A 14331-nucleotide genomic window follows, 5' to 3' on the forward strand; every position below is an offset into this window, starting at 1 on the left:
ACAGGAAGAGGACTGAGTGTAATGAGACCCCACAGGCGAGTGATAAATACAACTTGGGACAAAAGTATGAGCAACCATAAGGTATCTGGGAAGTGACTCCCCAGGCAGTCAGGAAATAGATATTAAGTGGAGTTTGAAATCCCACTGTAAAAGTGTTAGGAAGTGTTGGAGGGTAAAGGGAACACACATCCATTCTTTTTGTTTGTGAGTAGGTAGATAACTGCAATGTCTCAGAGTAGAACTTCCAGAAAGAAGATGGAAAGGCAGGGCTAATGCTCACGGGCTTTCAAAGCATACTCATCACCTTTGAGGTGTGAGGTTTATACACCATGTTTCTCCAGTAGGAACAGTATATAAGCTATATTAAAATGACATTGTAAGACCAAGGTGCCTGCTGTTAGATCATGTCCCCTGGGCATAACAATGAAAATGCATTCACAGACCCTCAACAATAAGATTCCCTAAACAAAGCTAGCATAATGACAACAGCAACAGGCATACCAACATGGACATGGGCAATACTACAAAGTCCTACCCATAGACCAAGAGCTAGAGGCGATCAGCAGCTATTGAGAGAGGGAGAATCTCCTCAAGAGACTAACTCCGCATAGAGTCTACTCCCAAGAAGTCAGCATCGACACATGTACATATGAGTAAGACTAAATGGACTCAATGGCTGTATGTGTAGGCATATGCATGTATAAATGTATATGGGTACATATGTGTACATATGCATATGTAACAATAGCAATTAAAGAAGAGGTCATGACCTTGGGTGGGAGTGTAGGGTACACAAAAGTAGTCAGAGGGGTGAAGATGTAGATAGACACAGTATTGTATGAATTCTCAAAATGAAAAACTTTCGAAAGGACATCCTTCTTCAGTTTTATATAGCCATATTTAAACTGCTTATTTAAATCTATAATAAAATATCCAAAATACTATGACTTAAATCTGTGATCAACCTAAAAATTAGTGAAATATTTTGCATCTATTTTGTGTACTGATTCTGCAAAATGAATCTTGAGACTTAGTTTATCTAGCCACAAATAGTAGCTTCTATAATGGACAGCGATGATCTATAATATGTAAACATGGATTATTAAGAGATGGAAAATGTGGTAATAAAAATATTACTGCTGTTCATTCTTCTGTAAACAGCACAAATAAGAAGCCACTGGGTCTCTCAAAAAGCCAGCGCTGTTGCTTCAGCATCTCACATCTTTCTGAGCCGTCCATGGAACTAAATGTTACCATGCAGAGATGGAATTAATTGAGCTTCAAAGAAGATGAATGATTTGCCAAAAGCTACACATCAGATTTTAAACAGCTAGTATATGAAAGAAGATTGAGAGACCTCAAATCTTTTGCTTTATCAAAACTCTCAAACTTAGAGTGAGAAAGAAAATCATGAGCAGAATAATCAAAGATGATTCTACCTTGGCTCCAGCTAGAAAGTTTTTATTCTCATTTGTTTTCATAGAAGAGCAGTAAGCTGGGACTTGCAATGATCTGAGCAGAGGCCTCCAAGGAGAGAGAACACAGATTCTTGACTCTTTGAAATATTCATTGAAGTCAGATTCCTAGGGTCACTTTTTCCTCCATAGCTAATTAGAAGTCTTAACTGTGAGGCTCCTTTATATGTAAAATAGGAATACAGCTCTCTGCTCCATCTACCTTCAGAATCATTTTTTAGATTTGGCTCCTATAAAAGAAGGCTAGAAAACCATTTCATATGAGTACATTATGTTTCCCTTCTCAGGAGATCTTCTTAGCCTGAAGTCATGTTCTTGAATTAGAAAAGTATTTCTTCCTAGCTCTGAGCACCTTTGTCTAATCATCCTGTGGCCCAGCATCAGGGTCAGCTAGAGAAACCAATCTCTTATTTTCTCTTTGAAGATTCAGAACACTCCAACAATGAGGGGTGCCTGGGGAGAAAATTCTATTAGTTAATTAATTCTCTCTTCTCCTCAGGGCCTCTCCGCTGACTGGTGGAATTATCGACACTTCCAGCATCATGTGAAACCAAACATCTACCCCAAGGATCCAGACATAGATTTGGGCCCACTTTTCCTGGTTGGAGATACTCAGCCTGTCAAGGTGCATTTAGCAACCATGTTAGGAAAATGTTCCTGGAAGTGATCCTTCTCATGGAAAGGTCAATTTTGATTGTTCTAACTACACAGAGGATCTCAGAGCTTCTCTCCCTTTTAAGGTCCAGATAAAGACCCGAATAGGAAAGTCTAGGGTTATAAGTATAAAAGAAGTTTAAGAGTTCTAAATTTTTGACCATAAATGTCACTCAGTCCAGACTCCCACAGCAGAAGATATAATAACCTGTATCACCCTGCTTGAGCAATCCCAATGACAGGTTTACTTCTAGTCCTTATCACTACCTCTGAGGTAACATAAACTATTTTCAGGGAGTAGAATCAGATTACAAGGGCCAACATTAGTTTTCAAAGCAAGGATATGAAGAAAGGTCACTGAGAGAAAATAAACTTAGTGCATTTGGTTAGCACTAGACTGCAAATATCTAAACAACTGGTTGACTCAACTCATTCTAGTCTAGTTAAAAGAGATATTCATTTTTGGTATGTTTGATTTATATGAGCCACATTGCTCAATGACTTATATAACAGGTGTAGATCCAACTCATAATTTGGACTTTTAAACAGAAACTGGTATGTTAAAGTAATATGCTGAATTTTTCAGTCATTGATTCTTCTTTAAAATCTCAACTTTAGTCTGTTATATAAGAGTATTTAAATTACTGAGTTTTATAGGAAAAAGAGAGTTCCTTAAACAAAGGAAGCATCCTGACTGAAGTTTACCCTTTATCTAGGAGAATGATCTCTCCCGACAACCACATACTTTCACACAGATCTCTATCTTCTAGAAGAACTTAAGAGTATTAGGAAATTTATTTCATCTTTGTTGCTTGTTGCCTGAACCTGTTTAACACAGCATGCAAAAACAGTGTAACTTTTAGAAGTTTTTTTTTCCATCTTTGAGGAACTTATCATCTGCCCCAAATAAGGGAGAACATAAAGGTTCTTGCTTAAGTATGTGCCAAAGATGTTACCTACTATTACGAACGAATTGCTTTTGACAACTGTTTGATTCCCCTGGTGCTTGTGGACTTCCATGCTCCACACTAGAATAGTGATGTGTTTGTGTCTTTGACATACCTCCCCAGAGCACAGGTAAGGAAGTAACTTGACTCCCTCCAAATCACCTTCTAGAGAGCTGCGCTTAGCATAAATGCTGCCACTTCACAAATATGGAAACCATCTCAATAGATTCTGAAAGATACCTGTGGGCCCACTCACAGAATGTTTGTTCGAGGTCTAGATGCTACAGCCTACAGCATGAACTGCAGTTATTCCATCTCTGAAACTCAATATTTTATTTCCACAGAGTGATGTCTGAGTTACGAGTTTTTCCTATCATATATCCTCCCTGAAAGCCTTTCAAACCTTAGCCCATTATTCAAACAGGACTTTCTTAGCCCACTTTGACTGTCCAGAAAGACTTAATGTCTTTATTCAGGGTGGTACTCAACAAGTCCGTCTAGGCTTATCAGGTCCCAAGCATATTCCATCTCACCCCTTTCCGGTGTTTCTCACTACTTACGTGTCTGGAAACTTGAGAGCAACCACAAATAGATATTAGTATTTCATCACCATAATATTTCTTTGTATTTATGGTAATAAAAGCAGGTGCTAGATGCATTATCTATATAAAGGAAGATTTCTATACATAGAAGGGCAAGGGACAACAAAATAAAATGAGTCCAACACGTCCTCTAATATTGTGACTTACTTACCAGAGGGAAACAAAGAGTGTGTATGAATTAACATTCACTCATTTAATCCCTTAATGAATGTCAGCTAGATATTATAGGTATACAATCATTAATCCTATGCCTTAAAGTAATTGCTACCATTGCATCCTGAGCATGGATCAGACTTATCAAGAAATCCAGGAAATGAATCATATTCTAATTTCTGAGTGGAATCATATAGTTGCACATGATGAGAAACTGCATATAATGTTTATAAAAATATTATATACACTATCGTGATGTTTCAGTATAGTAATTGAAACTCAAGACAAGAATGTAAAAGAAAAGAGAGGAGAGAAAGGGGAGGTAGCCTGTATATCCCTTTTGTCACAAAGCCTCTTAGTGAGCTTCCATTAGATGGGGACAGTAGAGACAGAGACAGAATTTCAAGCTAAAGTATAAGCACCACAGTTAATGAGAGCGTAAAAGAACTCACAGAAACGTTTATTCTGAAGTTAACATTGCGTGAGAAGAGAATGAATTTCAGTGTTTTAAATATAAAAAATATTAAATTTTTATTTAGTTGAGAATTATTTAAAAATGATAGTAAACTCTGAGCAAGAGTTACCCTCAGTTAAAGTGGCTATTTACTCCCAAGCCTGCTCTGGTTCTTCTAGTGTCTCAAGTTTGATAGGCAGTGAGTCCTAAATTCACACCTCCCCTCTCTCATCCCTTCCCACTCCATCTCTGTCTCTCTCTTCCTCTCTGTGTCTGCCTCCTCTCTCTCTCTCTCTCTCTCTCTCTCTCTCTCTCTCTCTCTCACACACACACACACACACACACACACACACACACACGTGCTAGAGAATAATGACTTTTTCTTTTATCCTCTGCCCTTGTAGTATGGCAAGAAGAAAATCAAATACATTGACTATGAGAAGCAGCACCTATACTTCTACATGGGTGAGTCTCCTGCAGCCACTTTTCTTGTCAGTGAGCCATGCTGAAGGCATGATTGGAACTGTCTCACAGAAACCAACTCGTATCTGATTTGTTCATGAGAAAATAAACAGATCTTATTTCAGACTCACTGGTGGGAAAGTATGAAATGAAAATAGAAAAGTAAACAGGCATTTCTAACAGGTGCCTCATCATACTAGGTATTTGGCAAGAAATAAAAGATATACTTAAAGAGGGTCAGAATGCTAAAAAGGGAGTCAACACCCTTGTATGAGAAAATTTTAACAACATTGAAATAAAAGAAAAATAACCCTTTGTAATGAAAAAAAGAGGTAGAAAAACAACATGAAAAAAATTGCGGTGTGGTACCAGAAAAAGCAGACCCCCAAGATAAAGAGCATCGAGAAAGTTTCTACATGGAAGAAACCTTGCAGCTGCTGAGATCAGCAAGCAGCTATAACATATGCACGTAAATCAGACACTTAGATGATAGGTAAGTGGATAGATAGATAGATAGATAGATAGATGATAGATAGATGTAGGTAGGTAGGTAGGAAGGTAGAAAGGTAGGTAGACAGACAGACAGATGACAGAGAAAGAGATCTTACACTATAATGCCAAGCTTGAAAGCAAAACCATTTAGTTTACTAATTCTGATAGCAATATTAATATTCTTATTAAATAAAATCAAACTCCTGGTAACTTATGAACAAGTTTTCAAGTAACTCCAAAGTCCATCAATCTAAAACATACTTGCACATCTAGAAACACACTAACATCAGGGAAGGAAACAAACACCACCTGAACACCACAGGTTGTCTACCGAGGATATGTTCTCTCAGGGGACATTTGAACAAGGTCTAGAGACATTCTTGCTTCTCAGTATGGAAGGGAAGGGGTATAATTTCAAAAATCCTATAATGCACAGGAAAAGTCCATCATAATACATGATTGCCCAGCCATATAATTCAATACTTCTGAGACTGAGAAACCCTCACAGTGGCCTATTTGCCCACGTAGGCAACTAGTGGTCACTTGTAACATGCCTATGGAAGATGGCCACTAGATGAATTATTTATCAAGTAGGCTTGCATCTCTCTTCCACACTGGGATTTGGTGTCTCCACCTGGTACCCATCACTGCACCCTTTTTATGCCAATTTCCAAATCGCAGCTGCCACTGAACATGTAGTTTCACAAAAAAGCATTTATTCTCTGAACTTTGCTAAGTACTATGTCTTCACATCACATTTCTGTAACTGTTAAATACCCCCTTAGCTTATAAACAGTGAGGACAGAGTATAAACTCACTCCAGCATGCCTACGCCACAAACCCTCCACGGTTTCTTGGTGCCACTTCTCCTTGAAATGCCAGTTGAGCCTCTTATGTATAAATAAGTCCAGTTGTCACAGAGAAACATGGCCATGAACTTGTTAAAGATGACTAGGAAAATTTTGTTCAGACTAATGCAAAAGGAGAGAGGAGCTTCAGTACCACTTTAGCTAAACTCTGCAGAAACAAATGGCGAGCAGGGAAAGTTTTCCAAATACTAAAGAAATGCATTGAAAGATACTGACCTCCCAGTCGGAAGGAGTGTGATACAGTTAGACCATCTCTGCAACTGGCGTTCACTGGTGCTGGGCTTTGTTCCCACTGGAAAAGAGGCTTTGTTTATAATATTTCAAGAGGAAGGTCCCCTGGTCCTTGAGTTCCAGCAAATAAATCTCAAAGGAAGAGAGAAATGATTTGCAGTTAGACATAGCCTAAATAATTCTCTATGGAAAATGATGCCAGGTTCCTCTTATCAAGGGGGATGGGACAAAGTAAATTGTTCTGGCAGCATTTGGTTTTCCCAAGTGGGAACTTTAAGGAAGCTGAGTGTCCTGGCTTTGAGCTGCTACAGTGAGTATGTGTGAAATCGATTGTGCTGACAATTAGCGATCCTCATGGATCAAGCTTGGGATCTAGTTGAGAACGAAGCTCAAAGGAAGCTAGCTAAAGTTTGACCAGGGAAAAAATATTGGTCCACAGTCTAAGAGTCTCTCGGAGATTGTTTTGTGCTCTCGGAAGCCTTACTGATGTGATGAGAAAATCAGGTAGATAGCTCTCTGTCCAGAAAACGAGCACACGACTTCATTCCTGTCATACTGAAGTATTGTGACAGAATCAATATCTGAGGACTTAGAGGGCCTAAAAGACTCCAGAACCTAAGAAAACCTTGAAAGATCACAACAGAAGAGTGGGGAAGTGTCTATCAGAATGACTCTTACTTACAGGATTTCATTAGCTACTTCGGGAAACTTGCACCTGCAATTGTTGGCCAAATTATCCCCCCCCCCCGTCCCCCTCGTCCCTGACGTGTGAAAGCCCAATGGAGTTTAGAATGTGGTTCTGGGTATCAACCCTTCTCAAAGCCAACCCTCTAGGAAGGGCATGTGGAATAGACAAACACCTACTGACTTGCACCAGGGTTCACATTGCTCATTTATCCATCAACTTTCTTTCGGATCTCTTTCAGTTGCTCTTCCCCTCCTCATGCCTGTCTACTTCAATCTCCAATCCATGCAAGTGATGTACCTTCGAAAGTACTGGGTGGTGAGTTGAGTTACTTATCCCATCTTCAAAACCTAGACCAGATAGAAAATGAGTTGAAAGTGCTGCTTGTTCTCCAGGTGTAACAGGACATCTGATTGAGAAAGTATCCAAAGAACGGGATCTGGAACCATGTTTAAGACTTCTTACCAAAATGTTTATCTCTGCAGGACATTGCTTGGGTCAGCAGCTTTTACCTTCGGTATTTCATCACATTTGGACCTTTCTATGGCATTTTTGGAACGGTGTTGCTCATATATTTGGTCAAGTAAGAATATTTTTTTTATTTCTATAACCTTGTTTTTTACCAGAAACATTTGTAGTTAGTAAAATATGATAACAGCATGATCCACTGCCATGAGAAGTTTGAAAGCAAGCTGAAAGGTGGTAGTTTAAAGGATTGAACAACACAAGCTCCCTCTAAGAATTTGTCCCGGTTGAATCTCCCCTTCTTCCTTAGATTTCCAACTAAGCCATGCCAGTTGTTCTTTGAAGGCATTGTAGCTTAAGAGGTTTGACACCAGAAACTCTGTCAAGAATCATCATGAAGCAAGAAAAGTTCTATCATGACGAGAAATTTTTCTACAAACCAAAAGGGCTTCAAACCACTATTTTGCATACATAGCCCTTCCCAAACTTCTAATTTGTTTCTTTCTCATTCAGCTGCATTGTTATATTAAACTCTTACTAGTTTTAAGGATAATGAGAGCAACTGTGCATCAGACAGCCGGTTAAAGGCTTGACAGTCGTCGCTTTGTTTGATGTAATCCCCACACAGTCTTATGATGTAGATAGTATCATCTTTCTTTCTTTCCGCTCAGGGAACTGAAGCTTGGAGAGATTAAATCACTTGCCTAAGGTAACAGAACAAGTAAGGGCCAAGAAAGATGTCAAGACAGAACTTGAACCCAGCTCTATCTGATGGCAAACTGTCAATTGCTTTACAAATGCCCTTAGCGAACCTGGTAATTTTCTTTTCTTGTGCTGGGAATTGAACTAGGCTTCACACATGCCAGGCAAGCACTCAGCCACTGGTATATTTCATCCTTGCACCAAAGCTAGAGTAGACTGCTTCCAGGTCGTGCTCCTGTGAGTTAGGAAGTAGTACAAAGCATATTGTCAAATACTTGTGTGTCAACCCTAGTGAGAATTGGCATTAAAAGAGGAAATGGAACGCCGTTAGAACCTTAGAACCTTGTTCATTTTCTCCAGTGTTTGGCCAGTTCAGCCAGAGGTCATGCAAGCTCAGTGATTTCAACTAAAACACACCAAAGGAGTCACCAAGACTACTTTGTATTCCTCCAAAGGTTTATTGAGAGCCCCTGGATTGCCTATGTTACCCAGATGAGTCACATACCAATGAAAATGAGCAAGGATGAGAATCACGACTGGCTCAGCACTCAGGTGATGGTGGCATTCCCAAGGGACAATCCTTCTAGCCAGACGGTCTTATAATCTGTTTGCCTTAAACAATAATGGTAACTTGCCTTCATAAAGCACTTCCCTGAGGACAGGCACTGTGCAATGGTTTGCATTTAACTACACAAGGAGGACATAATGATGATTCTCACCTTACAAAATGATAAAATTGACTTGTAAAAAAGGTTGGTAACTTGTATGTGGGCACACAACTAATAAGGATTGCAGCAGCTTTTATTTATTTATTTTTTTTGGTTTTTTTTTTTTTTCGAGACAGGGTTTCTCTGTAGCTTTGGTGCCGGTCACAGAACTAGCTCTTGTAGACCAGGCTGGCCTCGAACTCACAGAGATCCGCCTGCCTCTGCCTCCCGAGTGCTGGGATTAAAGGTGTGCGCCACCACCGCCCGGCTTGCAGCAGCTTTTAAACGTAAGCAGTTTAATTATAGAATCTTGCATGCAAAGTACAAATCAGTCACCTGTAATCCAACAGCCGAATCTGACCCACTGATTGTTTGTACATATAAAGTTTGACTGAGGCATTATCATGTTCAGTTATTTATATATTATCCATGGCCACTTCCTTGCTATGAAAATATTACTGATGATAAAATTAAGAAATTTAGTATTGAAACTCTAAACTACTCCCTATTCAATACAACATGACTAGCCCTGAAATTGTATACACACAAACAATAATGCATATATTTGTGCATACATGGACATATATATGGAACAACAGTAATCAAAGGAAAAGGCTATAACTTTGAAAATAGAATGTGGCATTGAAGGAGTTGGGGGAGAGTATTTGGGAAGGACTGTAAAAGGAAAATGAAGGGAGGAAGTGTTATAATTCTATTTTGGTAAGAAATGGGTGTTTAAAAAAATCTAAAGATAAGATTAATTACCTGGGAATTCATAGAAAATTGTGCTGACTTCCTATTCTAATCACTCATGTAACAAAGCCTTTCAAGTAAATATAAGACTCAAAATTCTAGGATGAGTTGTACACCAGGAGGGACCCTAGAAATGATGATTTTACTATATGGGCCACACATTTCAGAGAGGGATCATGGTGTGCTCACCACACATGCAGCTAATGCTTAGCAAAGTGATGGCGAACCCAAAACATTCCTGCCTCCTAACTCATGGTTCTTTCCACTGGCTCTGTTACCGTAATGGGGAATTTGGTCATTATCTCGTTTATTTCCAGGCTCATACACAAACTCAGAAAACCTCACCCTTTACAGTCGAAGAATGCTTCTCAGGCATTCAGCCAAAGAACTACTTCTGTATCTTCTAGTTTTTACTCATTTCTTTAGTCATTAGTTAGACTAGGTGCTTCCCACATTCATGTTAGATTTACATACCATTTATATTAATTGTTTCCCAGAATACTTGACCTTTCATTTATGTGAGCATTAATACTTTTTTGATGATATATTATAAAGTAGGGCTTTTAAAACATTCCCATATTGTAAACATGTTTTTACCTGGTACTTAACCCTGTAATTTTATTGTAGACTTTATTAATATTTTATTATTTTATATCACTCAGAATACCTCAAGTCCTAACCATATATTTTCCACAACATTTCTTAAAAAAAAAAAAACTCATCTCAACCAAACTCCTTATTCATGACTGCTTACTCTTCTGTGTCTAAGGAATGGCTGTGACATTTTCTCCTTCAATCCTATATATTCCTTCATATGTACTTCTTAGCAAAATATTCTAGTGTGTTTTAAATGGTAAGCTTCATGAAGGGTGGGACTTTGTTGTGTATCACTCATAGTTACTAAAAATAAACAAATAACAACCCTGGGTTAATAGGTGAGTCCATGAAATAAGTAGCATTTTCAACACTTGCGGTCACTTACAGCTAATGAAAGCTCTTTCTTGACAGATTGTGGCCACCTGCAATATTGAGCAGTCCTTTTTCAATGATTGGTTCACTGGGCACTTGAACTTCCAAATTGAACATCAGTAAGTGAAGCGTATGATCCGTTATGGAGCCAGGGCTGACCCAATATAGCAGAGTCGGCAACCGTTCAGTGAAGAGCCTCAGAGAATTAAGAAGCTTAACCAAGGTTCTCTAAAGACTGCTTGCCATCAGTGCCAGTGGTTGGGTTGGGAAGGGAAGAAGTGGAAATCTAAAGGTTGTGGAAAGCAAACTGGAATTACAGAAATGGACCAGTAGCTTTGCTTCCATATATTATGAGTATTGAGAACTGGTGACGTCTATAGGTCAGGGAGGAGGGAGGTATGTAGATGGATGAATGCATGTGCCCACGCATATTTTATTTGCTAATGAAACCTAAGAAAAAGTATAGCACCAAGTAACCATGATTTATTGAAATTTAAGTATATTAATGTAAGTATCATTAAATAATCATCAATGAAATCCAGTCACTTTTGCAATTCTCAGGTGAATCTGAAGATACTTTCCCAATCAATCAGTTAAGTGGAGATGCAATAAAGAAATGGAAAGTGATAATACTTGGATAGCTCATCTTCCCCAGAATATGCAGCAAGATGCATCTCATGATTCCTTCTGTGAAGCTGCATCTAGGAGTCAGAGAAAGAAACTCTTATGTTCTTAATGCTGTTTTCTCATTCTTTATTCTTAGTCAATCCTTGAACACCCTAGAAAACGAAGAACCACAATCCTTATATTATTAAAGAAAGTGTTCAGATCCAGGAAGATTACTTGCCTAATTTATGGCCAAACCTTAGATAAAAGTCATACCTTCTTGCCACAAATTCCAATCTGAGAACTTTTTTGCATTCCTTTTTTTTTTCAATTTAAAACAATCTTATTTTACATAACAATACCAGTTCCCTCTCTCTCCCCACCTCCCACTTTCCCCACCTTCCTTCCACCCCACTCCCATCCAGTCCTTAAAGAGGGACAAAGTATGTAATATTACTTGAGGCAGGACCAACTTACTTTTAAATATCACAGCCAGACCCAAGTGAGTGACTATTTGACTGTTCAACAGATAGGTTTTACATAGGAAGAATGAAAGAGAGTCAAGAATGGGAAAGATGTAATCTTTTGCTCTCCCAGGTAATTCAAAATGCTAGCTTATCCATATTCTCATTTGACCTGACCAAAACTAAGCATATTAAATGGAGTTAATATTTATTCTCTTAGCACTTCCCAAATGCTTGTCATCCACATGACTTACAGAGATGTTGAAAGATAGAAGTTTGGGGAATAGGCACTCTGGCTTTCTAGAAAGCTTGTGCGAGGTCAAGGTTGGGTCTGCATTATTAGTGAGAGTTTATTTAGAAATAAATAAAACTTCTTTGTGTTTCTCTTCAGGTGTAAGTTTCACATCTCCTGTTTGTTTTCTTAGCCTCTTCCCAACAATGCCACGCCATAATTATCACAAAGTGGCACCTCTGGTAAAGTCACTGTGTGCCAAGCACGGATTGCAGTATATAAATAAGCCCATATTGAAGGCATTTGGAGATATTGTCAGGTAATAACATCATTTATCTTTGCTCATAGCTCTAATTTCCCTTTCTTCCAAGCTTTTCAGAAACTTTTGAATCTTTCACCCAACAACCATTCATTCATGAAGAGACACCAGTATTGACAATAATAATGACATATAAATATCTACTATTTATCTGCTAGACTCTAGGTATTTCTTAGTGGAAATACCCCAGTGTCCTACATAGTTCAAATGTCTTGAAATCGTGGTTATGTAGGATTTGTCTTTTTATTCCATATAGATCCCTGGACATGTTTTAGACTTTAACATGATAGGAATGACCATCAAATCTTTTGATCCACTGGAGAAATTGTTACCAAATGTTATTCATGATGGCATGAATCAGTCTGGGTAACCAGCCATGCCTAATGAGTCTAGCAGCAAATCCATGTGCATATGTATGCATTTCCTTGCAGGACATGGGACTGGACAAATTTACAACCACTGGTCTGAGTTTAATAAAGTTCTCTTTTTTAAAAATACCAGAGGAATATTGTAAAGGCCATCATGGTCACATGTGATCTCATCTGCCTCTGTCAGTTTCTCCGCATCCTTCTTCCTCTTTGTCATGCAGATATCTGGTCTACCTTCAGTTGCTCCAAAACTCCCTATGCCTGAGTATCTCATCCCTTTGCCATGTTTCTTCTGCCTGCAACATGCTTCAAAACTACTTCTCATTTCACCTTCTCAGTTCCCTACCACTCTCTAAGGCTCATTGCAATATTTCCCTTATGTCAGCCTTCACTGGTCTCAAGACTAAATAAATCTATCTTTATCACAGTCTTTGTCATAGCCTTGATTAAAGAGCTTGCTGAGTAAACAATTATTTAATGCTTATCTTTCAATTAAGGCCAAAAGTGTATATGAAAAGGATTAGTTTCTGTCTCTGTTGATATTACCTATGAAGATCCTAGAAATACATCTTCTATTATAAAATAGATAGGTAGGTGAATATGGTATGAGTTAATATATAAGCATATTGTATAAAAATAGTAAAATAAAAACAAAACTCAAACTTTGCTGGAAGAAAGCCAAACTCATCTGCTGAAGGGAATTCAGTGCCTTTGATGTCCTTCTCTGATGAACAGATAGTGACACTTACCAAAAGCGGCTAGAAACTACATTTTCTTAAAACAAGCAAAGCACCCAAAAATTTCATGGGAAATTCCTTTGCATTGAGTTTTATTTTCTGACTATTTTGTTTACTCCTCTAGGTCCTTAAAGAAGTCTGCTGCACTCTGGATGGAAGCTTACTATGAATGATGGAGAGTTGTGCACTTATTGGTGTCTCTAGAGGGGGTGGTGCCCATGCAAGAGCTTTTGTCTGATTAACTGAGAATTAGCTGGCAGTGTTGGCACAGCTGGGAGTGCCAGGAATGTGAATCCCAAAGGCACATGTAAACTTTGAAGATCTCCTCTGTAACTGAGAGGGGGGAGAAACACAGGTGACTTTGGTCAGACTAATCAAAGGGAAATGGTAGCTCACCGTTTCAACGTTTTCAGTAGGATTTTGGACCTAGTGAAACTGTTATCACATGGAGTATAAGATGATGTGGACATAAATGGAATGGAGAAAAGTAATAAAGATCTCTGACAAAGTCCACTGGAAATCAGTGTAATGGTTCTTAGAAGAGAATTTTTTTTATTTAAGACATTCCTTCTGAAATACAAATTTTTGCTTACTTCCTTTCAAATAAGTAAACTTCTTTAAAAATTTGTCATAATTAACATTAAAATATCTTCATATGTTCATCTTCACCTTGGATTTTCTGTATTGTGGTTAACATGTGTGTAGTTAGTGTACACATGCATGTGTTTCTATGTGGAGAAATTAGAATTTCTCTAAAGTCTCCTTAAAGAATTAACAAACTCCAATCCCAGTAACAGTTGATAAAGAATATCTGTTTAAAGGTGCTTCTGTTTGGCTAAAGAATATAGTGTTTCTTGAATATAGGACTAGATTTCTTACTCCCCACCCAACAAAACAAAACTCCCCAAATGGGAATCACTTACTGGATCACTTGGGTGAAGGGAAGAACTATGGGCTATATTAAGCCATTTTCTCAAGCAGCAAA

The 14331-nt window shown here is 38.4% G+C and overlaps 1 protein-coding gene across 1 annotated transcript in view; it reads left to right on the forward strand.

The window, feature by feature from the left end:
* The window catches only part of LOC121439129 (fatty acid desaturase 2-like protein FADS2B), a 34735-nt gene extending 20912 nt beyond the window's left edge, over nt 1–13823 (forward strand). Inside the window, exons 5-12 of the mRNA XM_041639636.1 lie at nt 1975–2100; nt 4690–4750; nt 7266–7342; nt 7510–7607; nt 8647–8743; nt 10660–10739; nt 12116–12241; nt 13471–13823. Of these exons, the coding sequence (XP_041495570.1) occupies nt 1975–2100; nt 4690–4750; nt 7266–7342; nt 7510–7607; nt 8647–8743; nt 10660–10739; nt 12116–12241; nt 13471–13519 (714 nt within the window). The 3' untranslated portion in view covers nt 13520–13823. The remainder of the gene's footprint in view (nt 1–1974; nt 2101–4689; nt 4751–7265; nt 7343–7509; nt 7608–8646; nt 8744–10659; nt 10740–12115; nt 12242–13470) is intronic.
* The last annotated feature ends 508 nt before the right edge of the window (nt 13824–14331 follow it).

This window comes from Microtus oregoni, unplaced genomic scaffold, assembly GCF_018167655.1.
Source record: "Microtus oregoni isolate MIOR12 unplaced genomic scaffold, Mior012 000060F_004, whole genome shotgun sequence".
In the NCBI taxonomy this organism is placed as follows: Eukaryota; Metazoa; Chordata; class Mammalia; order Rodentia; family Cricetidae; genus Microtus; species Microtus oregoni.